The following is a 25,785-nucleotide window of genomic DNA, read 5'->3' as shown; positions in this document are numbered from 1 at the left end:
TTTGTAGGCTACAAAGAGACATTGATGGGATGCAGAGCTGGGCAGAAAAGTGGCAGATGGAGTTTAACCCTGATAAGTACGAGGTGATTTATTTTGGTAGGACAAACTTGAATGCGGATTACAGGGTCAACGGCAGGGTTCTGAAGAATGTGGAGGAATAGAGAGATCTTGGGGTTCATATCCACAGACCTCTAAAGGTTGCCACTAAAGTGGATAGAGCCATGAAGAAGGCTTATAGTGTGTTAGTGTTTATTAACAGGAGGTTTGAGTTTAAGAGCTGCGGGGTTATGCTGCAACTATACAGGACCTTGGTGAGATCACATTTGGAATATTGTGTGCAGTTCTGGTCACGTCAATATAAGGTTGTGGAAGCATCGGAGAGAGTGCAGAGGAGATTTACCAGAATGCTGCCTGGTTTGGAGGGTAGGTCTTACGAGGAAAGGTTGAGGGAACTGGGGCTTTTTTTCTTTAGAGTGGAGGAGGATGAGAGGCGACTTAATAGAGGTTTATAAGATGTTGAGGGGGATAGGTAGAGTGGACATTCAGAGACTATTTCCTCGGGTGGATATAGCTGTTACTAGGGAGCAATACCATAAGGTTCATAGTGGGAGATATAAGAGGGATGCCCAAGGTAGGTTCTTTACTCAGAGAGTGGTTGGAGTGTGGAATGCATTGCCTGCTGTGATAGTGGAGTCAGACACTTTGGGAACTTGCAAGCGGTTATTGGATAGGCACATGGAGCACACCAGAATGATCTTGGGTTCGGATATAGCTTGGCACAATATCGAGCGCCGAAGGGCCTGTACTGTGCTGTACTGTTCTATGTTCATGTAACCATACCTCTGTTGTACATGTAAGTGCTTTGGTTGTGTAAAGGTATTTCCCATCATACAAAAACAACTCTGCATCTCTTCAATTACAGGAAACTGCCGATGGCCGCCCTGCCCCCTGCTCTCCCTCTATCATGTAATGATACATCCAAATGTGTATAAAGCTATCTTCACCATATGAAAAGGTAACTCCAGATCTGCAAGAACTTCTTGTGTAAAGATGCTTCCCTCAAAATTGGTAATTTTTCCCTAGTGTGGGTAAGACAGGTAATGGAGATGAGTGTGAAATTGGAATTTTATCAGTCATTTTGTGATGCTATATACTGCTACAATCTGCACAGCAAAACCTTGCCGATTAACTTCTTTTCATCTTATGAGATACAGAATGTAGCTTACTAAGCCAGTTAGATTCAAAATGGAGTTTGCTGTAGGCATAAATGCTACAATTGATATCAATTTACAGATGTTAAGAAATTTTCATATCTTCGGCAAATATGCAGATCACTCACAGATAAAATCCGATCTCCTCTTCGTAACTCTCCACTGAGGTCTGCTGGTCCGCCTGCCAGAATGAATGATACAAAAATCCCTTCACCATCTTCTCCACCGACAATGTTAAAGCCTAAACCTGTTGATCCTTTGTGGAGGACAATTTTTCTTGGTTCTCTGAAAGAAAATAGGAACAACATTAGGAAGGAATCTATCAACCAAATTGTTGGAAAAATCCACATCCCAGTCAAAAGAAGCTGACTCCACTCAATTCTCTGTCATTGAGATGAATAAAAGATATTTTAAATTGTTAGCCATGTTGAATGACTATATATCAGAATTTTGGACTCAGTGAAATTCTCAATTAAATTGATAAAAGGCCCAAGGTTAGCATATAGCTAAAGAGAAAAAAAAATCAGCCCACGTGAAAGGAACAGTACCTTATATCATCAGTAAGTTCACTCTGTAATTTTTCTTTTAGATGAAGTATAAAGTTTCTGTACCTTTTGTTTAATTTAATTCTGCGAAATTAAGGAATGGTACTAAGACTGTCCCCCTTTTAGGTGGTTCTGGCTATCTGACCCAGAAACTAGTCTCACAGTACTTGTGCATCTTACTTTGTTGCGTTCTTTTGTCTAGAACATTGCCATGAAGGGTTGGGAAAATCCAAAGATTCAAAGTTGGCTGAAAATATTCCATTACAGACAACATTGCAACAGATAAATCAGGAAAGTAGGAAATATAAGCAGCCAGTATCATGTTCATCAAGATAAAGTACAATGTTGCAGCATATTTTTTTGAAAACCCATCTTATATACATGCACCATAAAGGTAAACAAATCTGAGGAAAATGCCTTACATAAATAAGTTAACAATGTGTAATTCCAAATATATAAATGAAATAGGTTAAATGATAAGCACAGAGTTCCATTGCTTCATGAAGATTTCCTTCCCTATTTGCAGCAACTTAGATTCACGAATTTTTAACACAAAGCACTTCAGAAACGCAAAACAAAAAAATCCCTTTGCCTTCTTGAAGTTTGACATTTGATCAGCATACTTTGGGAAACTAGGAAAATGCTAATGAAGAGATGTTTGTTAGTCAGTTTTTAAAAATTAAACTTGCTGAACTTACCAAGCTGGGAGACTAAAACACATGTTATCAAGGGCAGCAACAGAGATAATACAGCCCAACCAGAGACACTGGTGTTTTAGTTAAGAAGACTAAGCCTTGAATTGAGATAAGGTGTTCCAGTAAAGTATAAACTTGTCTTCCTGGAAAATTAACTACAAGGGACTTCACATAATGGAAAATTACTGAAGAAGGCAAAAGATAGGTAGACAGCTTTCTGCATGGATGCAAACCAAAAGCCACAAACATAACTGTGTATTGTGTTTTGAAAGAAACTTTACAGGACAGGGGTGGTGGTGTGTTACCAATCACTCAGGGAGGCTGAGTTGCTGTGGCAACATGCACTTTAACAGGCTTTTTAGTCTGGAGCTATGAATAATGATGGTAGAGGCTCCAACTTTCTTTCCATCACATGACTGACCAGGAATCTCCCCCACATTTACTGCCTGCCAGTGGCATTTGTTAGAAGATTTTGCAGGTTGGTAATCAACCTGTAGGCCACATCATGAACACATCTTCCTTGGAGATCAAATCCTTTGGTGGGACCTGAACCTGGAGCTGAAAGCTCAGAGACAGGGGCAGTATCCACTACAAGACAGCTAATTCGTAGGACAGCATGGCTTGTCAGCATAGTAAACTAGTCCCGTCCCCTGCAAAGGGTATAAAGACTGAACATGTCAGAGACTTAGTACTACAGTTAAAGAAAGAGCTCCTGCAAGTTGGCAAAATGGGATCTCAAAGAGAGAGAGACAGAGAGAGACACCCTGATCAATGGAAGAAGAATATACAACCACAGAAAGCTAGCCACTTCTGGTGTTTGGCTGGGGTCTTCCAACCTCATCATGGTGGAACCTGTTCTGGAAGATTTGGTAGCTCAGCCAAAAGTCCATTGACCATCGGCAGGACCAGACAGTCCCAGCAGCAGGCAGGGTCAGAAAATCCTGCCCTTCATATCTGAGCTAGACATTGATGAAGTATTTAGTTGCTGGAAGTGAAGCAACATATTTGAGCATTCTGATGCTGGATATCAGCAAAGAGTTAAATTGCTGGCAGTAATGTCCCAAAAGCAGCTGCACTTTTTAAATTATATTCTTTTCTCTTATTTTCTCAACCTGCTAAATCTGCAATCATTTTCTGTAACCATTTTGATTTTTCCCATATTGCCCATGTTAAGTATGGAAACCAGGAAACTACCCCGTGAAGTATTACAGTCCTTTGGGTGATGCAACTTGTTTTCTTGTGATCCGTTGATCAAAAAAACTATAAGTTTGGTGTTTCATAAAAAAATCTACTGAAAGAATGATCAGGCAGGGAGCAGCAGAGGAATTAGGCAAGGAGGCCAAAAGAATGGTCGCAATAGCTTTGAACAGGCTTTAAAAGAGAACATGGTGGATAGGTTTAGAGACACAGTTCCAAAGATAGGGCCACCATGGCTGAGGAGTCTGTCAACCATAATGTGATAAGGAGGCAGTAGAATTCACAGTGTCAAGAAGCATAAGTATAATAAAGATTTATGAATTGGGTAAAACAAAGATTAAAGAAGTTTGGATAAAATTAAATTCAAAGAACGGGATAAAAGGGAATTGATAAGAGTGTAGCTGCCTGAAGGGATTTTGAATTAGCTTAGCAGCAAGGTAAATATATATTTACTTAAGCGAAGTTGAGAACAATAGATTTGATTTATTATCGTCACATGTATTAGCATACAATGAAAAGTATTGTTTCTTGCACACTCTACAAACAAAGCATACCATTCATAGGGAAAAAAATGAGAGTGCAGAATGTAGTGTTACAGTCATAACTAGGATGTAGAGAAAGATCAACTTAATGCAGGGTAGGTCCATTCAAAAGTCTAATGGCAGTAGGGAAGAAGCTGTTCTTATGTCGGTTGGTACGTGACCTCAGACTTTTGTATCTTTTTCCTGACAAAAGAAGGCAGAAGAGATAATGTCAGGAGTGCGTGGGTCCTTAATTATGCTGGCTACTTTGCTGAGGCAGCAGGAAGTGAAGACAGAGTCAATGGACGGGAGGCTGGTTTATGTGATGGGTTGGGCTATATTCACGATCTGGCAAATTCAGCAGTAAAGCTGATGGTCCTTTTTAGGAACTGACTTTAGGAACCATTTGGTAGCACACATGATCACCAGCCCTCCCGAACAAGGCTTCTGTCATCTCCTTAATTCAGTGGTGAGTTGTTGCCTGGGAGATTCCTTATATGTCCCCATTTGATCTCTGAAAATTTCTGGATGTGTAAAAGTGAAGTATAATGCTGATTTTCAGGGCCTTGGGTGTCCACCAAAGCCTTTGGGTCTCAGCTCAGCCTGAAGCATGGCATATAAGTTGGTGGCACCAACCCGGGAGGCCACAGTTATCACCTTAAAGATGGTTAAGATGAGTCAAGTGCACTCTATTATGGATATATTCTTTTGTTGTTGACAACTGTTGTTGCTCCCATAGTATAGGGTCATTGGCTTGCTCAGATAACCCCCGGACATGCTTTCCTTTGAGTCACTGCTGCGCAGCGCAGTGATTCTGTAAAGACTGAGTGTACAGGTCACATGCCGTCTGGTCTTTCCCCTCCCTTCTGATGACCCTTGAGAGAGGACTCTGCCTTAGCTATCTTTGCCTTGTGACTGTGAGACCACTCTGATGCCTTCTCTCTACTTGCCATTGAAGTAATCTGTCACATTATGCATATGCAGCAACCCCTCTGCACTCAGCCTTGTTGTGAATGCAGCCAAACCCTTCTGCCCGCCCTCACCCTGTCTGTGTGTAGCATTTCCTTGAAGTAACCAGCCTTGCTGTTAAAGAGCACTGCTATTAAACCATGTCTGTTAGCTCTCTGCCCCCCTTTTTGCTTTCACCCACAACTTTCTATGACTGCCTTTCTAGAGTGATAGTTATGTCTTGCCTTCAAACAGGTGCGATCAGAAGGTGTGCCATGTGTGCCACTGATAAAATGTGTGCCACTAATAGAATCTGAAACCCTCACTAAATTACAGTGCAGGTTCATGGTAAGTGCCTGCATAGTGATTCTAATTGCAGCTCTGCTGCAAAACTGGTTTGGAGTTTTCCTGCTGCTGATAAAACCTGGAACCGATATCAGGATGCCGGGCTTTCAATTGAGCTCATCCCCACCACAATTTTCTTCTTTCCCACAAATCCCCAACTCTTTGGGCTGCACAATATTCAGCCCACAGGCAGAAGTCCAAAGGTTTGCACTGCTCTCATCTCATTATGATTTTTGTAGGCTTGAGAATAAGCAGCAATAAGAAAGTATGTGGACCCTATTTTACCTTTTTGATTCTAAATGCTGGGCAGACTTGAAACTGGTGTGTTTCAGATCCGACTTTTAGACCCATTCTCAGGCATCCAATATGTACACTGTCTGAAAAGATATCAGCAATTCCGAATCGCACTCAGAAGCTTGTGTGCTGGGCTTAACGTGCCTGAAATCCTGCAGTTCCAATCAGCACCTTCAACTGCGCATGCAGATGATAGAGATGAAAAAGATGATAGAATGCAGCTCCCCTGCCACATCGCTCCTGGGCTGGATAATGTCTCTCCCAAGCCCCCACAGACACTGTCTCACCCCCCCCAACATTACTGAACCCCTCATCCCCCTCCGTCATCGAGATCGATTGTAGGCCCCTCCTCCCATCCCCCCCCACTGTTCTCAGACAGAGTGGCAGTGGAGCCCCCTCCCCCCCACTTATCTAAGGCAGAACGGCAGCGATCGCACCATTTCCCCCTCTCAACTGACCTCAAGCAGAGAGCCGTTGGCTGCTTGGCACTTACCTCCTCAGTAGGTGGAACGCCCAAATCAGACTTTTGTCCAGTATGTCTGTTTTGCGCCGATTCTGGATGGGTGAATGTAGTGGTAAAGGGAGAAGTGCTGGTAAGGTTGGGCATGCAGCCCACTAAGTCAACTTAAATGCTTGCAAATGGACACAACTTGATGATAAAACTGGGTTTGTGTATCAGGTTTCAAGTTTTTAAAGTTGTTATTATTGTCACAAGTAGGCTTACATTAACAATGCAATGATGTTACTGTGAAAATCCCCTAGATACCACACTCTGGTACCTGTTCGGGTACCCTGAGGGAGGATTTAGCATGACCAATGCACTTAACCAGCAAGTCTTTCAGACTGTGGGAGGAAACCAGAGCACTCGGAGGAAACACACGCACACATGGGGAGAACATGCAGTCTCCACACAGACAGTGACCTGAGCCGCAAATTGAACCCAAGTCTCTGGCATTGTGAGGCAGCAGTGCTAACCACTATGCCACTGTGCCGCCCCTCATTGAATGGGGGTAGAATGAGAACAAGCAGTGGGGCAGGATTTAGAAGTATCACTGTGCAGTGTAACCAGATTGGGAAAGAGCATGCAGAATGCAATACATGGTAAGCAAGTGTGGCAAATGAACTGTTCCATAGCCTGAGATTAGGAGCATCACAGTGCAGAATCATGCTGCAGTGGTACAAGTTGAATTTTTAATAAAGTTTCTTTACTTTCTTCCCATGGTCAATAATGCAATCTGCTTCATTTTTTGCAAGTATCAATAACAAAAAATAACTGTTTGCAATGGTCAATGTGACAACTGGGGAAATGAAGCTGTTAAATACCAGAAAGCTAACTCTGAAATTTATGCTCATCTTTGCACAACTGCGAAGCCTTGCTTGCCTGGAAGGTTTTGTTTATGCTCCTTTTACTAGGTTGTCAGCCTTGGCACAATGATAGCGATTTCATCTCTGCATGCCTAACCTTACTGGCACTTTCTCCTTTACCACTGCATTTGCCCAACCAGATTCGATGCAAAACAGATCTGCTCTACAAAAGTCCGATTTGGTCACTCCAGTTAGTGAGGCGGTAAGTGGCGAGCATCTGACAGCTGTCAGGGGGGGTCTGCTGCCAATCTGCCTGTCATCAGTGAGGGGGAAGAGGGGGTCCTCTGCCATTCTGCCTGAGATTGTTGGGGAGAAGGGGGATCCGCTGCCATTCTGCCTGTGACCAGTGGTGGTGGTGGTGGTGGTGGTGGGTGGGGTTGGGGGGGGGGGGGGGGCGCGCTGCTGCCACTCTGCTTGAAATCCGTAGGAGGGAAGGGGCCCACAATCAGTCCGGGTGGCAGATGGAATGGGGATATGGGGATCGGTAATGTTGTGGGAGGGTGGGTCAATGTCTGTGGAGGCCAGGAGGAGGCATTATCTGGCCCATGAATGATGTGGCAGGGGAGATGCATTCTATCATTTTTTGTCTGCGCATGTGCAGTTGGAGGCGCCAATCGGAACTGCAGGATTTTGGGTGCATTAAGCCCCACCCAGAGGCTTCTGCAGCATGATTCGGAATTGCTGATTTTTTTCAGGCAGAGTACATATGGGGGCATCTGAGAACTTGTCTAAAAGTCAGATCTGAAACACTCCCAAGGCCCTATTTTACCACTGCATCGCCTTGTTTTCAGGTGCAAAAATGTGGTAAAGTCAGGTGTGAGGCCACTAATGTGATCTGCGCCCGTGCCTGAGACCCAGGAATGGCTGCGATCCAATTTGCACCCAAAACGGGTGCAATGGTGATTTAAATGTATTGGCATGCATTTAAATTGAATTAATGAACTGCCTGCCGCAACTTTATCAACATTTCCCCCTTTACCACCGCGTTTGCCGATCTGGAATCGCGCTGAAATGAGCATGCTGAATAAAAGTCTGAATCGCGTGTTCCAGCTGCTGAAGAGGCGAGTTCAGAGCTTCCAACGGCTCTCTAACTCAGATCGGTGGTGGAAGGAAGGAGGGAGGTGGGCCAGATCATTCTCTGGTTGAGGGGGGAAGGGGGGTGAAGCCATATCATTCTCTGGGGGGCGGGGGGGGAGGGCTGACCGTTGTCTGGTAATTGGAGGTGTGGGGGGGAGGGCCGATCTGGTTGGGGGGAACAGATGTATCTCTGGTGGGGGGGGGGGGGGGGCAGGGGTTCCACTGCCATTCTGCTAGCAATCGGTGGGGAGGAAGGGGGCAGGGGGTTGTGATTATTCTGGTTGGTGGGGGTGGGGTGGGTGTGGATAAGGGGGACAGTGATGTCTGTGGGGGCCATCGTTCCCGCTTTTCGCTCCCGGGCTGCTTTCTCTGCTTTCTGCGGCCTGGGAATGACCTGACAAGAGTGTGCTTTTTCAAATTTTTTTCTAAATGCGCATGTGTGCTGAGCCCAGCCCACAGCAGGAATGGGACCCGCAATTTTTTTTAGGCTAAGTGCTAATGGGGGTGCCTGAAAGCAGATTTCCAAGTCGGATTTGAATTGCGCCCAGCTTCAGTATTTAGAAGGAAAATGGTAAAATCAGGCCCCTAGTTTCAAGTCCGCCCACACTTGGAATCAAAGTGGTAAAATTGGGCCCATAATGATGTTTAGTTTAGTTTTGTTTTATTTTGCTTTGCTCAAGTCTTAAAGGAAAATCCTACAGGACTATTCAAAGAAGAGCAGCTCATCATAGGATCAATACAGCACAGAAGAGGCCATTCAGCCCATCGACTTCGCAACAACACATCAGAAACACTTGATCTCCCACCTAATCTCATCTGCCAGCACTTGATTCATAGTCCTGAATGTTAATGATGTGCCAAGTGCTCATCCAGATACTTCTTAAAGGATATGAGGCAACTAGCCTCTACCATTCTCCCAGGCAGTATGTTCCAGACCATCATCACCCTCTGGGTAAAAAAGGTTTTTCTTCATACACTCCCTAAACCTTCTGCCCCTCACTTTGACTCTATGTCCCATTGTGACTGACCCTTCATCGAAGGAGAACAGCTGCTCCTTAGCCTCTCTGTCCATGTCCAACACCTCGATCAGGTCACCCCTCGGTCTTCTCTGCTCCAATGAAAACAACTCAAGCCTACACAACCTCTCTTCATAACTTAAATGTTCAAACCCAGATCCTGGTGAATCTCCTCTCCACCTCCTCCAGTGCAATCACATTCTTTCGATAATGTGGTGAATAGAACTGCAACAGTACTCTAGCTGTGGCCTCACCAAAGTTGTGTACAATTCCAACATGACTTTCCTGCTTCAATCTATGCCTCAATTGATAAGCCCCATTTGCCTTTACCTCCACCCTCCCAAAATGCCCTTCCCCTTTCAGTGATCTGTAGACAAACAGGTCCCTTAGTTCTCCCACGGCTGGACTAACATTTATCCTTCAACCAATACATTTAAAACATGGCTGAAATTCTCCAACCTCGTCCACAGCTGGGAATCTCCAGTCCTGCCGTAGTGAATGCACACCAAATTCTCCATTTTCATTGGCAGCAGTGGTGGAACATATGTGATTGGAGAATTCCGGCCATTATCTCATCATATATCTCATGGTTATATGGGGAACTCTGATATGCAGCCAGTAACTGTAATGTCCACCAATATTACACAGCAACTACACTTCAAGTGTTTAAATTGGCTGTGAAATGCTTTGGAATGCCTGAGGGCATAACAACAATATATAAATGTACATTTATTTTCTCTTTCATTCCAGTTATAGTTAAAAGCTACCTTACACTGATTTTTTACTTAGTATTTCTGGAGTCAGCGTTGAGTAAGCATTTTCATAAGTTTTATAGGTGACAATTCTGTACAAACAGGATCACTTAATGACATTAACGCTTATATGGCCCAATTTTAACTTACTCAAGTTCTAATCACTTGCACAGAATTGTATTGTAATTAAATAGAGTACTTTTTTTGGAAATTGTGGACTCAAACTCTGTTCACACGCATTCTATTATTTAGCAATCTGTCTTTGAAGAACTACTTTCCAGAGTAACATCTTGGAGCAAAATTCATTTAATCCTGTTTTGAGGTGAGATGGGCAGTTGTGCTGAAGGTATTTCATGAAAATAAAAACTTCTCCTGTTCCCACTATCAACCACAATTATTGGTCTGAGATTGGAGGAGAGAGGAAACTTGGCATTAGGTTTCCATCCTGACATTGGTATAATAAATATACCTGTTTCATTCTGGTGTCTTTGAGTTGATTGCAGTATTGATCAAACTGGTAGGATTTCTGTAACTTCCTCTGAGCAGCAATCAATGTTGGATTTCCGCTCTGTGTCCACTCACATATGTGGATTTTCTCTCCTATCTGTCTTGCCCAACATTCTGACTCAAGCCAGATGAGATCCAGGCAGCACTGCTGTCCTTGAGGCCCACAGTTGAAGTCTAGCTCCAGCGGACTGAAGAAGGTCATGTCCCTTTTTTAACTTTATTAGCTGCTGTAAACAAGATAAGGTGAAGGTCCCATGGGAATTGACAGGTCAGGAAGAAGGTATGTCTCTAAGGTCAGTAGACAGGATTTTGAGGGGGTGGGCGGGGGGGGGGGTTCGCAGTGGAGGGATCAGAGGTCAGGAGTGGTGGTGGGAGTCTCATGTGGGAGTCAATGTCAGTCTGTACATTAGTTACCCAGAAGTTAGAAGAGGTCTTAATTCTCTTTTTGGGTAAAAATTTATGTAATACAGCCAGAACCATTCAAAGTTTGCAATTCAAACTGCATTCTCAGATGGTTCCACAGGCAGAGGAAGTTTGCACTTGCTATGCAAACTCTTATCTATGAAGGTCCGAAAAGGATTTCCCAGTGCACCTCTGTGGTAAGTGACCCGCAGATCTGAATCTGGGAGCTCAGACGTTGCAGACCTATATTTACCAGTCCATCAATCTAGCCTCCTTTGAGATGTGACTGAATTAATGTTGACCAAGATTGAAAATTGTGTGGAAAGCTGCTGATCACCCTGTCACAAAAAAAAATATAATGACTTTGCCTTTGAAAATTCAATCCAAAATGAGGAACTGATGACACTGGTCCATCTTGCTTCTGTTGGGATTTGACTGACATTCAAACGCTACACGTGCACTGGAATTCTATTCACCACAAAACCAGAGCAGGCAAGGGGCAGGCATTGAAAATGTCCCTTGGCCTCAGGCAGGAATTTCCAGTCTTGCTCGAGCATGGCAGTAAAATCCCACCCATATTGTTTTAGTGTATTGCATGAAGAATGTTAATCTCATCACCTCACCAAATATGTTAATCCAAACTGTTTGCACTAGTAGATTAGTCTGCTGATAAGTTGATTTTTCCTTTCTTCCTCTGGCTTGTGTATCAAAAAACAGATGATTGGCCAAGCTTCACACCATAAACTACACACAAATGTTTACAGGCTTTAGAATTCACAGAAAAAAAGTCAAACAAAGTCACTAACATATGGATGGGATTTACCCTGCATGTTTCATGGCGGTGGGTGATGGCCTACTATTGGCTGGCGCTGGGATCTTCTGGCCCCTCTGTGTCACCGGAGCTTCCTGGTGAACACACCCTCGCCGCTGGGAAACCCGCAGCAGGGATGCGCCATTGGCGGATCCTGCCAGTGTGAATGTCCGGGAAGTTCTAACCATTGATTTTCCCTACTAAATAACTTTCCTCCAAAAAAGTCTGGACCCTTTCTATACCTCATCAGAAACCTGACCATTTATTTTTGTAAATTCTAGCATGTGGTGAGCAAATTTGTGTCAGGGAGTTTTTTCCAAACAGCCAGTGAATACAGTATTTAGTGGGGAACATGCCAAAATAGGTGAGTTAAATGAAAAACAAATGTATTCAAATGTTATTGCTGAAGATCTGAAAGAGGAAAACGTGTTAATCTGCAGTTTGGCACATCCATTGCAAATCTGCTGATGGACTCTACATAAAACATTAACATAACTGTTCATTTTGTAGATACTGACAGACCTTGCGCATAACTTCAACATTTTATTCATCTATTTCAGATTTCTATCACAGGTTTTGCATTTTCTTTTTACTGGATGAGTGTTCAGATGTTACCACTGATGTGTTTAATTTCAATGGAATAAATTTAGTTTTGGCATCAAAACTCCTGTTGTGGCAGCTTAGCTGATAACAGTCACCTTAATGAAATGGGATTCATTTCACAATGATGCCGTTATATTAGGATGGCATTCTGACTGCTTACAATCACTGCTATCAAATTGGATCCTTGCAACTTGTCCAGCTACTTCAAAAGTGGCAAACAAACCTACTTTGCTAGGTATTTGTTGATGATCTACTAATATAAGCAATTTATGTGATTGCACTTTTAATTATGGTGATGCAAATATATATTTTTAAAAGTTCTTTCATGGAATGTGGCATCACAGTCAAGGCCAGCATTTGTTGTCCATCCCTAATTGGCTTTGAACTGAATGTCTTAGTAGGCCAATTCAGAGGGCAGTTAAGAACCAAACAAAGTGCTGTGGGTCTGGAACCACATGTTGGTCATGCCGAGCAAGGATGGCAGATTTCCTTCTCTGAAGGACATTAGATGCTTTTTGCAACAATCAGTGATGGTTCCATAATCATCGATCACTGATGATTATCTTTACGTTCAGGATTTACAAACAGAATTTAAATTCCACCAGCTGCTATGATGGGATTTAAAGCCATTTCTCCAGGGCATTGGCTAGACGTCTAGATTACTAGTCTACTGACATTATCACTACAACATCATCTCCCACAATCAGTTGATTATGAAACATCCATATACACTGCAACAACGTAGGGAAAAAAATCACAGGTTGATATTGTGTTATTATAAAGATGTCAAAGCTCTTAAGAGGTTGGGTAAACATGTTGTGAGTTCATTTATTTTAAACTAGAAGGCACATGAGAACATTTATACATAGGGAGTACGAAGTTTGAGGACATCATAGCTGTGAAATGTGCTCAGTTCAAAGCACAAGTGAAACTAAGATGGATCACATAACATACCTCCCTCTGTTGCTGTCATGCTGAAGGCATATTTCAACACCAAGGCAGTCAGTTCGAGTAAGAAGTTTTGTTGAAGATTGGCCTCTGTTACAGGGTGGGTGATTTACTTTCTTATTGGGATGCGTTACAGCATATTGAAGAACAATTTCAAAAGTAGAAACAAGTCTGGATAGTTTTGAAGTTTTTAGTTGAGACGGGAATGAAAGCAGAGAAGAAGTTGTTTCAAGACCATTTCCCTCCATAAGCGAGCCCCAAAGCCCCTGCTTTCAAATGCTGGCTATAGGAAATGATAATAAGTGAGGCAGATGGAGGGAAATTTGCTTGGGACTCGGGTAATTTTTATATGGTGGACTATAAAGAAGAATTCAACAATGGTCTTATTGGGGTGGGGCAACTGGAAAAATCCAGCTGGGACAGTGAAGATTTTGTAGGCCCCATCACCTAAATATTCCATTATTCTGTTATGAAAAAAAGTGGAATTATGATGGGGAATCCAACTATTGTATCCGTGCAGTTTGCCAGTTGGCTATCTGGCCAGCATGGTGCATTTACTAGTTGAACCACCCATTTTTCTAATTGTTCTAACATAAAAAACTGAATTTTGTGTATAGATGCTTTCAGATAGTACACTCTTCAAGGGTTCCTATTTTCAGTTTAAAGGCAGTTAAAGGTACACATATCTTTGTTTAAATCAAATTGTTGATGGCTGACCTGCATATATACTTCAGTATCCTCCACATTCTTGACAAGTTGTAAAACCAGTCGTGAGCTTGGGTGGAGGAGGGGCTGGTGATCCTGAAGTGGAAATTGTAAGTATGCTCAAGGGACAATTTAACCAATTCTTGGAGATTGAGAAAAAGACAGACTGGTGGTTTAATTATTGAAGAAGATTCAAGTTTGTTGTTCCCAGTGATATTTTCCTGTTCCAAAGCTTCATACACTCTCGGATATTTAAATCAGGGATTGATAGATTTTTGGATACTAAGGTAATGAAGGGAAGATGTAACTAAGGTTGGCAATCTGATTGAAATGGGATCAACTGACAAAAGCCTGCTCTTACTCGTATGTTCTAACAGCTAATTACAGGCATATTATTGAAGTAAGCTACAAATAATTTCCACTGGTCACAAATTAAAAGAAACAAATCCAAAATCTGATAAAAGTTCTTAAACTTGTTCTGGTACTGAATTATTGCATCTGGGGTGTTCTTTGGCACTGATTACCCAATCTACCTCCATTGCTCCCGTCTTGCTCTGCTTGAAGCTTTCATCATGCTGCTCAAAAGCAATTTCCTTTAGTACTCCAAATTAAACTGATACACTACATTTAGTAGCTTATAAAACTCCAAAATTCCTTTTCAGTTTAAAACAGAAGAGCAAAATTTTCTAGCCTTTTCTCATAACACAGTCCTCCACAAAGCATTAAACTTGTGGTCTTATTCTGCACTGATTCCATAACATGGATCTGTAGTTTGATAGGTTTATATTAACACTGTTTATTTATTAGTGTCACAAATAGGCTTACATTAATTATGCAGTGAAGTTACTACGAAAATTCCTTAGTTGTCACATTCCAGCACCTGTTTGGATACACCAAGAGGGAATATAGCATGGCCAATGTACCCAACCAGCACGTCTTTTGGACTGTGGGATGAAACTGGAGCACCCAGAGGAAACCCATGCAGATATGGGGAGAACATGCAAATACTGCACAGTGACCCAAGCCGTAAATCGAACCCGCGTGCTGTGAGACAGCAGTGCTAACCACTGTGCCACCATGCCATTGCGAATGGTGGCATCTACATTATAGGAAGCAATAGAGCTTTTTGGACAACTTTCCTTGAGGTCAGCAGCAAATGTCATCACTTTGCTGGTGATCACAAAATCTGGGCTATCAATTTACTATTTTTGTTCAAATAAGGTTGCACTCAGCACTTTCCTAACACATCACTTCGTTAAATGTGCAGTGCCCAGTTGCCATGTGATTTAAATGATTGTCATGTGGTTGAAAGCATTTTTATTCTTTGATTAGGACAATCCTGAAGGATTTGTATCCACTACTTCCTATAGTGGTAGTAGTAAATAGAACCTTCCATGATCTAGCTAATCAAGCATAAACCCTGTTGTCATATCCCTCTTAATTGCCTCCAGAATCTATGGCTTAGGATGGTACACAGAAATCTGGGAGGATAGCTGCTCACCTTCTGTGTGAGATTCCTTTCTCTCATTATATAATTTGAAGAAAAGAAAGGACAGAAGAGCATTGTAAAACAAAATGGACAATTAGGACTGTGGGAGACATAGTCCATAGAATGCAATATACCTAACAAATACCTAACATATACTTGTAAATTAATATACTATTGATTCTAGTAGTAACATTTCAGAACATCATACCTTTCACATTATTGAGCAAGTGAGTCCCACAGTATTGCAACAGAAAATGCTAAAATCTGCCAAACCTTCCCAGCATGTGTATGTAACATATGCACTGACTGTTTGGATAAGCAGCATAACAGAGAATTAACAGAACCAATTTACTGTTTAAATAGTTCACAACACTTTGTCATTCTTTTGCTTACATCATGCAATCCTGCATGACATTCAAGCCCTTGGATGGCTATATTTGTACCTATGAAATTTGTTTGTGTAATATGTGGGATATGCTGGAGACCTGAGTTGAGGCCATTGTGGTCATATTCAGTTTCCTTAGTTTTGCTCTGTGCTGCATTCAGGAAAATAAGAAAACCTATCATACCAAACAGAAAGGCATCAGCAGGTCTTATACTGGGCATGATACTGATCATTAAACATTACTTTACATGGCTGAAAGATTTTCTTATCTAAACCCTACCATAATGCAGCAAATAGTGACACAAGGATAAAAACTAAGGATCTCTCCAAAATCTGTTTCCCCTATGCCCATAGTTATATTGTTAGTGAACAACAACATTTAAACCACAATCCTGAGGAAAGGGTTGCCTGTTAGCATTGAAGGGAAGGGAAGGGAATTCAAACAGATTTAAACAGAATAAAGAGCAAAGTGCAAATATATATTTATATTTGTGTGTGTGTATACACAAAATGAACTAGATAAATAGGCAGCAATTGCAAAACCTATCCCAATAAGCATTATGGATGGATTTGGATATTGTTCAAAAATCATTCCAACTGAAGAAGACAAATAACCATTTGACTGAGAAAAATATCTGATGGAGAATATCATTATTAACAAATTTGCAAAGGCTGCTTGAGAAGCAGAACACGGAGGATACTCAAAATCTAAATCAGAAATAGAAAATATTGAAAATACTCAGCAGGTCAGACAACTTTGATTTTCACCTGAGTGTTGATGTGCAGAGCCCGACTCACCTTTCATGTTCTCATCTTCAACAAAAACTTCAATATTTCCATCGTAGTTGCAAAATACTTGCAGAACAGGAACGGCCCATTGGCCCAGCAAATCCATTCTAGTGTTTTAAGCTTCACACAAGCCACCCCCCATCTCTCTTCATCTAACGCCATCAATATATTCTACTATTCCCTTCTCCCTTATATTATCCACTTTCCACTTAAGCACATCGATACTATTTGCCTTGACTGCTCTTAGAAGTATAGTCACTGTTGCCAAGTGTAAAGCAGCAGTCTATTTGTGCACAGCAAGGTCCCACAAAAGACAATGTGATAATGACTAGTTAGGTAATCTGTTTTACTAAGGTTGGTTGAGGGACACCATTGGCCAGGACACCAAACTCCTGTGCATTTCTCTGAAATTGTAACATGGAACCTTTTTATGTCCACTTGTAAGGGTAAATGGGACTTCTGTTTAACATCTTATCTAAAAGACAAAACCCCCAATGGAGCATCAGTCAAGAGTGAGACTTGAACCCACAGTCATTCTGAGGCAAGAGTGTTACCCCATTGAATCATACAGTAACGACAAATTAAAAACATTTTCTGATTGCTGCATTTACAACTCAAAATATTTTTACTAAATTCATTAATGCAAGTCTAGCCTGGAGTAAAGTACTCAAGATTTCATTTGGACTGTGATGCTGTTGAATTCTGCACTGGTTCCTCAGTAATTCAAATAATACATTCTTAACACATAAGAAACAGCCTTTACTCTTTTTTTGACCAACATTTGTTAATCTAATTTTGCATGGATATTAATATGCAGAGTAACCCTAAAAAAATGATAAATTTATTAGTGCCTGATTGCTTGGTGTGTCACTTATTAGTAACCCAGAACTATATACACCTCCAAGGTATAACCCTGCATGGGTGCAGTCTCCATGCTGGCTTCTGCTGGACACCTCTACACTGTCTACCATCAAATGACTCTCTACATCATACCGTGGACAGTGCTGTTTCCAGTCCCACATTAACCCTTGCTCTGCCTGAAAAGCCTTGCACTGTAACTCCCCTATATCCTTGCCCAAGTATTTTAACAATAAAATCTGCTTTATTTCCATACTACCCATTCTCCCCTCTCCTACTGCCAGGTCTCTGACATTATAAATTCAGATGATCTGGTGACTTAACAACTGTTTCAGATCTCATTCTTGTTACATCTGGAGGAGTGGAAATTTCAGTTGTTTTGGGTTGACTCTATCAGTTTGGTGTTGAAATTGTAATACTCTGTCTCTGGCACGTGAATGTCTCCATTTGATTTACTCCTTAGAGTTATGTTTCTCCTTATCAACATCCCGCCTGCTTTGTTTGGACTCTGTGGGTTTCATCCATTGCTTCCAGAGGGAATATTTATTCCGTTCATTTTTGAAAGTGAGATCAGATTTTCTTTTCCATGGGGTCTGCCATGATTTTGCTGGATGTTGACAGTTCCAAATTGGAATGTTCATTTTCACTTGTTTCACAATTTCAGCCATAAATCTGTTTACTCTTATTTTCTCATCCTCTCTCAGGCTATGAATATTTTCATTCAGTTTAGCAACTAATCTAGTGAAATCATTTGTCTTTGTTTCAGAGCAAACAGTGAAATCCTAAAACAAGCTCAACAACTTCACTTGGGCATTCGGTTCCTCTCGGAATCTCTCTTCCATGGTCACTGAATGTTCCTTAGAGTCATTCAATCATGTGTTAGATTATCAATCTTAATTCTCCTTTCCTGCTTTTAAGGTCTGGATTCTATACTGTGCACTGGACCTTTCATATTCTTCAAATGGGATTAAAGTTTAAGAATTTCATTGTTCTTTTCATGATGAAGCTCCAACATTTCATTAGTTTTGGTTGTTAATTCCTTCAACCAACTGTTCTGATTCAGTAATTCCTGTTTCAAGCATTTTTTAGGATTCATAATAAATGCTTCTAAGTTGATTCAGTTCTAATTTTTTTGTCAGCAGATTCATCTTCCATATGCGAAAGTTGGTTTTCTCTACACTGAACAGTTTACCTTAGCAAAGCCTAGTCCTGAGTGCTATCCTTCAAGCTCACATTCTTTAATTTTATTTGTTAGTTGTTTCTGAGACTCTTCATGCACCTTTAAGAGAACTTCTACTTTCTCTTGCAGGTTTTCGATTTTCATTTTGGTCATTTCAATTTTGAACAACTCAATGGGTTTTCAGTACACTTAAGGCATCCAGTGCTTTTTCTTCTAGTTCCATGAGTTTTAGCATCAGATTTACCTTTTCCGATTTTATTTCTATCTATTCCTGGTGCCGTCTTGTTTCAGTTCTGTAATTGTGTTACTCATGGCTTTATTATCTGTTCACTTCTTGGAAAGTTTAGGGTCTTTCTATTCAATGCCTCCTCTTTTCCATTCATCTCTTTAGTCTCTTCCTTTTCCCTCTTGGCTTTTTCCTGGAATATTGAGTCTACTGTGTCAACTAGTTCTTCAGTTTGGACACAGTGATGTTAAATTTATTTTCATTATTTTTGTAATTTTCCAGAGAAGCAAATTTTAACTTGAGAGATCTTTGTAGTTAAAGTGCATCAACAGGTGTTCTTCTGCTTTGGTTGGGATTTTCCAGCCACCCTGTGGCATGTTGTCCAGTGGTAGAGGCAGTCTGTCATTGCGAACCAGTGGAATCCTCCAGTCCCGGCAATGTCTATGGCATTTTGTGTGACTCATCTATTGTGCTATTGGAGTGGTGGTGGTGGTGGGGTGGGGGAGAGGGGGTGTCACTTTCAGTTGAACTGGAAGATGCAACCAGTGGGAAAGAATGGGAATAACACCCTTTGTCTTGAGTTTTCTTATAATTGAATAGAATCTCTTCCTTGACTTTGTTCTGCTGTTCATCTGCTCTGCTGTTCAAGGCAGCCTTCATTTCTTCTTGGTGCTAAAGTGTTAGTATTTCTTTTGCATTTGATCTTGAAGGATGGTTGGATTTTTTTTCAACTATTTATTGTTGGCCATTTGCCAATTTATGCTGTGATTTAATGCATTGTTTTGTCATTACTGTTAGTTCCGACACAACTTCTGCTGAAATAGCATTCAACATCGAGTCTTTTAGGGCAGGAACTTCTTTGTGTACTTTTTCTGTTTGCTTTTGTGCCTAGCTATACTTCTGCCTACTTGTGCCTACTTTTCCTGTCTTAACTTGTGCCTTCCATCAGCTGTTGCAGATTGTTTACTGTGTCAGACTTTTTTTAAAAAGCTCTAACTTTAAACCTTTCAGCTGCTTTTCAGACTCTTCCTTCTTCTGCACTAAAGAACGAAGAAAATTACAGCACAGAAACAGGCCCTTCAGCCCTCCAAGTTTGCACAGACCATGCTGCCCAACTGAACTGAAACCCCCTATCCTTCCAGGGACCAAATCTCTCCATTCCCACCCTATTCATGTATTTGTCAAGACGCCTCTTAAAAATCACTACCATATCCATTTCCACTACCTCTCTCGACGAGTTTCAGGCACTCACCACCCTGAATAAAAAATCTGCTTTGTACATCTCCTTTAAATCTTGCCCCTCACACCTTAAACCTGTGCCCCCTAGTAATTGACTCTTCCAACCTGGGAAAAAGCTTCTGACTATCCACTCTGTCCATGCCTCTCATAAACTTGTAGACGTCTATCAGGTAATCCCTCAACCTCCGTCATTCCAGTGAGAACAAACCAAGTTTCTCCAACCTCTCCTCATAGCTAATGCCCTCCATACCAGACAACGTCCTGGTAAATCTTTTCTGTACCCTCTCCAAAACTTCCACATCCTTCTGGTAGTGTGACGACCAGAATTGAACATTATATTCCAAGTGCGGCCTAACTAAGGTTCTGTAAAGCTGCAATATTGCCAATTTTTAAACTCAATGTCCCAGCCAATGAAGGCAAGCATGCCGAATGCCTTCTTAACTACCTTCTTCACCTGCATTGCCACTTTCAGTGACCTGTGTACCTGTACACCCAGATCCCTTTGCCCATCAATGCTCTTAAGGGTTCTGTCATTTACTGTATATTTCCTATCTGTATTAGACCTTCCAAAATGCATTACCTCACATTTGTCTGGATTAAATTCCATCTGCATCTCTCCGCCCAAGTCTCCAATGATCTATATCCTCCTGTATCCTTTGATGGTCCTCATTGCTATCCGCAAATCCACCAATCTTTGTGTCATCCAACACAAGAATTAAACTCTTCAACTCAGGCACATCATTGCTTTGAATTGATCTGTGGCCACCTTGTGGATTATTTAGCATATCTGCCTGAGCCTGAGGTCTGCTGTCTCCCTCGTGTGGATCTTCTTGTCCCTTTGGTGCTTTATTCAGGATGTTATAGACCTTTTTTAAGGTCTGTGTTGTCCACAATTTAGGATTTCTTCATCCGCAAATAAGCCAAACAAGTATAAAAAGCGTTAACTTGTACTTATTCTAACTTCTGACTTGATCCTAATATACATCAGTAATCTAAAACCTTTCTTCTTTTTAATGCCCAAATTTGTGTCTGCTTTGGCCCTTGAATGAACTCACATTGGTCTGATAGTTCCAATTTACTATCAATGGTCCACTTGTATATAACAAGGGAGTACCTCTATTTTTTTTCTTTCAAGATGGTGCCACAGCAATTGTTTCTTTTTCTTCTCTTTGTTCTTCCCACATTTGTTGGGTTTTGGCAAGCTCTCATTTCTCTGATGAGGCTGTTTTTTTAAACTGATTAACCGCAGAAAATCATAAGAGCAAGCAGTCAGAGCCATCCAGTGATTTTTAAATCAGATTTAATATATTAGGAGGCGATTTTTCAGTCCTGCCTTCAGTTTTAAAACTTTTTTTTAATCAGTTGAGCTTTACCACCACACGTTATGGTACCAGCTCTGGATCCTGCTGCAGCTTTCTTTCAGCTGTGCTCTATTTTGCTAGTGCTGCTGGTGTTAAAAGATAATTTTACTGCACTTTGCTCACCCTTTTTGTGAGCTGGCTAAGTCCCTTGATGCTGCATTTATTTATGGCCTTCTTTTCATTTGTAAATGGATTCTTCTTTGTCTTTTTTTCTTTTTTGAAATTTACTCAGGTTTTTGTGATCTTGCTAGGTCCTATGAGCCTATGTTCACTCAGGTTGGTTGGGCTTCCCATCTGCGCAGCGGATTCTTTTGCTGTCTTTCAGCCTTTTCTTCTTGTTGATCTTGAATCTGCCTTTGTATTCAATCATCTGGTCATGGAAGTTTTCTAGACTATCTTCAGCTGTGTCTTTGATTTAGGCACACTTCTTGCAGGTCAAATTTTAGTTTCTTTATTTTTTCATGTTTTTGGGAATTTGTGGCCCAACCATGACTTGTATAGTTGAATGTAAAGAAAATATTAGTAACCCATAACAATATATATCTGCCCTGTAGGGATTCTATGATATTCTATCCAAGGTACAACCCAGCATAAATGCTGTCTCCAGACTGGCTTCTGCGAGAGTCCTCTAGAAACAGTCTACATCATGTAGATATATCATACTGTGGGTGGTACTGTTCTCCAGCCCCACATTAATCCCTGCTCTGCCTGAACACCCTCATACTACGCATTCAACCAATATTTTCTTCTTTTCATTCTCACCTTTTTCAAAAAAATTAGTGAGGCCAGGAATGCCAAATACTTAGCTGATGCAAGATGTACTGACACTACATAAATCAGTTTACTTTTTTAACTCACTTCATGATTTTATCAAACAGAAGTTCTGAGGGTGTTTTAACATTATCACATAGGGTAACCACCTCATAGGGTTTCAATTTAGTAGCTGCAGCTGACGTGAAAATATTGGCATTTTCTGAATCTCATAATCAGAACAATTTTCACAGATGAATAGTCTGCAGCTTTTATTCAGTTTAAAACGTGCCATTTGTGGAAAAAAGGCCCAGAGTCCTTTATCTGAACCAATGAGCCTTTGTCATAGTGTTCCACACTCTGGGCAAAACATGAAACTCATTGAGTGTCCTAGGATTGTTTACACAACTTTTGTAGATTTAGAATGAGCAAAATTCACTGAACTAGAATTAGCAAGATTAGGGGGGCTTCTCTGCATAAAAACAAGTATTGGATTTGCTTGAGACTTCGAGTATCCTATGTCTGGGTTCTCAAAACTTGCAGGTCATCAGAACTGTAGCCATCACTCTTAGCCCCAACTCCTTCTATTGCTCGTTATTTTCATGCTATCTCATACCGTAATTTTCCCTGATTAACTTCAGATAATTAATGCACTTAAGAAAAAAACACCCATTTGTGAGCACTCTTCTGCCTGTGTAGATATCTTCGACACACAGCTGAAGATGATTTATTGCTGAACACAGTCTCAAACTTAAAGCTGATACATTAGCAATCAAGGTGTTTTTTCACAATTTATACAAATATTTCATGTCCAAATCTCGTGAAAATTATAGCTGACACACTCTATAATTAGTCAATCCTTTAAATAGAACAAAGCACTTCAAGTGTATGAAAAATCTCACAGTAAGTCTGGTAGTATTTTGATTTATTTAACAAAAACACCGGTGCTTTCAGACAATGCAAATTCTCACACAGTACGAGTGTACGCATATGTATAAGCAAATCTTGTGCTTAAGGGAAATAAATCAAACCTTCTTTTGAAAGGATATATAGCCAGTTGAAAAAAAAGTTTCAAATTCACAATACCTTTCATTATGTGCTTTCCTTTGTGCTTTCTGATATCCTTGCCTTTTCACTGTTGGATTTTGTGGAATTGTTATGGATGAAGAAACATTGACGGTGAACATGGCTATTTACTGAAACTGCTATCTGGTACTCTGGTTCTTTTCCCTGTCTTTCTCTGCTGCTTGTATGGTATGTTATGAATGTGTTACAGGCTCCACACATAGCAGCCTTATCCAAGCTCATGTTTAGAAAAGCGTCATGACATTTAATTGCCCCATAATTCGGTTCATCTCAACAACCTCTCAAAGCCTGAGCTATAATAAAATTTGCTTTGGGCAGCAACACAAATCTCAATGACTAGATTTGAAAAATATTGAGAATATGTATTAAAAAAAGTCCTTCCATTCAATATTTGGTAACATTTAAGGCAGGTCAGCTATCATGAACTAGGTTATAAAACAAATTGATCCCATGATTTTAGCAAATTAGGATTTGAGATTACTGTAAGACATTCACAAAATAGGAATTGAAATTGTGAACACTATGGCATACTTATAACTCCAGCAGAGGTGAAGTGTAAGGGCCAGAAAATTCAACTGGAAGTTACTGTGAGGTATTGTAAAGGCTGAACCCCCCATCCATTCCTTAAAACCCATTGTCATGGAGGATGCGAGACCCCTGGATCATAGCCTGGAAGGAGTTTGTCACATTTTCAAATTAGGTATACCCAGTGGGAAGTGTATTCCAGCCTCTTCAGTGATGGCTATGGAATTCAGTTGTGGCCTGGATTCCAAAAAATATGGACTAATCATCTGGCGTTCATCACCAAGTGTGGCTGAGTAGAACCACTACTGATCGAGCTGGTTGGGACTTAAAGGATATTGCTGCTAGGCTGGTTCTGTAGCATGTGGTGAGGAAATGCTTGACCTCATCTTTCCTTTCACAGATGCATGTCTGTTATAGGAGTGACTACTGCCCGGTCCTTATGGAGATCATGTAAATGGATGGATTTCAAACAAATCTAGCAGCTTAAAACTGGGTATTCATAAGGCACTGTGGACTATTAGCAGCAGCAGAATTATACTTGACCATGTTCTGTAACCTTATGGCCTGACATATCCCCCATTCTATCAATACCATTAAAATGAGGGATCAACCATGGTTCAATGAAGAGTGCAGAAGGGCATGCCAGGAGCAGCATCAGGCATACATAATAATGAAGTGTCAACCTGGTGAAGCTACAACACAGGACTACTTGCATGCCAAATAGCCAAAGCAGCATGCAATAAATAGTATTAAGCAATCCCACAATATCTGCAGTCCTGCTACATCTAGTTATGACATTTGAACAATGAACAGGAGCTGGTGACTATGCAAATGTCCCATCCTTAATGAACAGGGAGCATATTACATCAGTATAAAAGACAAGACTGAAGCATTTGCAAACATCTTTAGCCCGAAGTGCTGAGTGAATGATCCCTCTTGGTCTCCTCTTGAGGTCCCCAGCATCACAGATGCCAATCTTCAGCCACTTCACTCCACAATGGTTTCAAGAATCAACTAGCTGCACCCCTAGTTAGACAGTTCCAGTACAGCTACAACACTGATATCTATCGGATGATATAGAAAATTATCCAAGTATGTCCTGCCCACAACAAGCAGGGCAAATCCAACCTGACCAGTTACTGCCATATCAGTCTTCTCCTGATATCAGTGAAGTGATAGAAGATGTTAACAGTGCTATCATGAGGTACTTACACAGCAATAACATACTCGCTGATGCTCAGTTTGTTTTCCACCAGACCCACTGAACTTCCACTCTCATTACAACCTTAATTTAAACATAAAAAGAACTGAACTTAAGAGGTGAAGTGAGAGTGACTGCCCTTGACATCAAGACAGGTTTGACTGAGTGTTGCATATCAGAGCTCTAGAGAAACTGAAGTCAATGGGAATCAGTGGAAAAACTGTCCACTGGCTGGTATCCTACCTGGCACAAAGGAAGATGGTTGTGGTTGATGGAAGTCAATCATCTCAGACACGGGACATCACTGTGGGAGCTCCTCAGGATAGTGTTCTAGGTCCAGCCATCTTTAGCTGCTTCATTAATGATCTTCCCTTCATCATAAGATCAGAAGTGGGGACGTTCATTGCTGATTGCACAATGTTAATTGACAATCCCACAATTCTGAGGCAGTCCATGCCCATATGTAGCAAGACCTGGACAATATTCAGGCTTAGGTAAGTATTAAATAACATTCATGTCACATAAGTACCAGGCAATGACCATCTCCAACAAGAAATAATCTAGTCATTGCTCCTTGAGTTTGAATAGCATTACCATTGCTGAATCCCCTATTGTCAACATCCCAAGGGTTACCATTGACCAGAAAGTGAACTGGGCCAGCCATATTCATACTAAGGCTAATAAGCAGGTCAAAGGCTGAGAATTCTACGGTGAATAGCACATTCCCTGACTCCCTGCTGCCTTTCCAACCATC

At 41.1% G+C, this 25,785-nt stretch overlaps 1 protein-coding gene across 6 annotated transcripts in view; it reads right to left on the bottom strand.

The window, feature by feature from the left end:
- The window catches only part of dlg3 (discs, large homolog 3 (Drosophila)), a 496,785-nt gene that overhangs the window by 94,206 nt on the left and 376,794 nt on the right, over positions 1 to 25,785 (bottom strand). For all 6 annotated transcript variants that reach the window (XM_080187527.1, XM_080187526.1, XM_080187525.1 and 3 more), the window contains one exon: positions 1,340 to 1,496. In XM_080187527.1, coding sequence (XP_080043653.1) covers positions 1,340 to 1,496 — 157 coding nt within the window. The remainder of the gene's footprint in view (positions 1 to 1,339; positions 1,497 to 25,785) is intronic.

This window comes from Carcharhinus amblyrhynchos, chromosome 4 (assembly GCF_965287045.1).
Source record: "Carcharhinus amblyrhynchos chromosome 4, sCarAmb.v2.hapA, whole genome shotgun sequence".
Taxonomy (NCBI): domain Eukaryota; kingdom Metazoa; phylum Chordata; class Chondrichthyes; order Carcharhiniformes; family Carcharhinidae; genus Carcharhinus; species Carcharhinus amblyrhynchos.
Note: the sequence above shows the minus strand (reverse complement) of the source record. Positions and strands in the feature narration are given on the sequence as shown.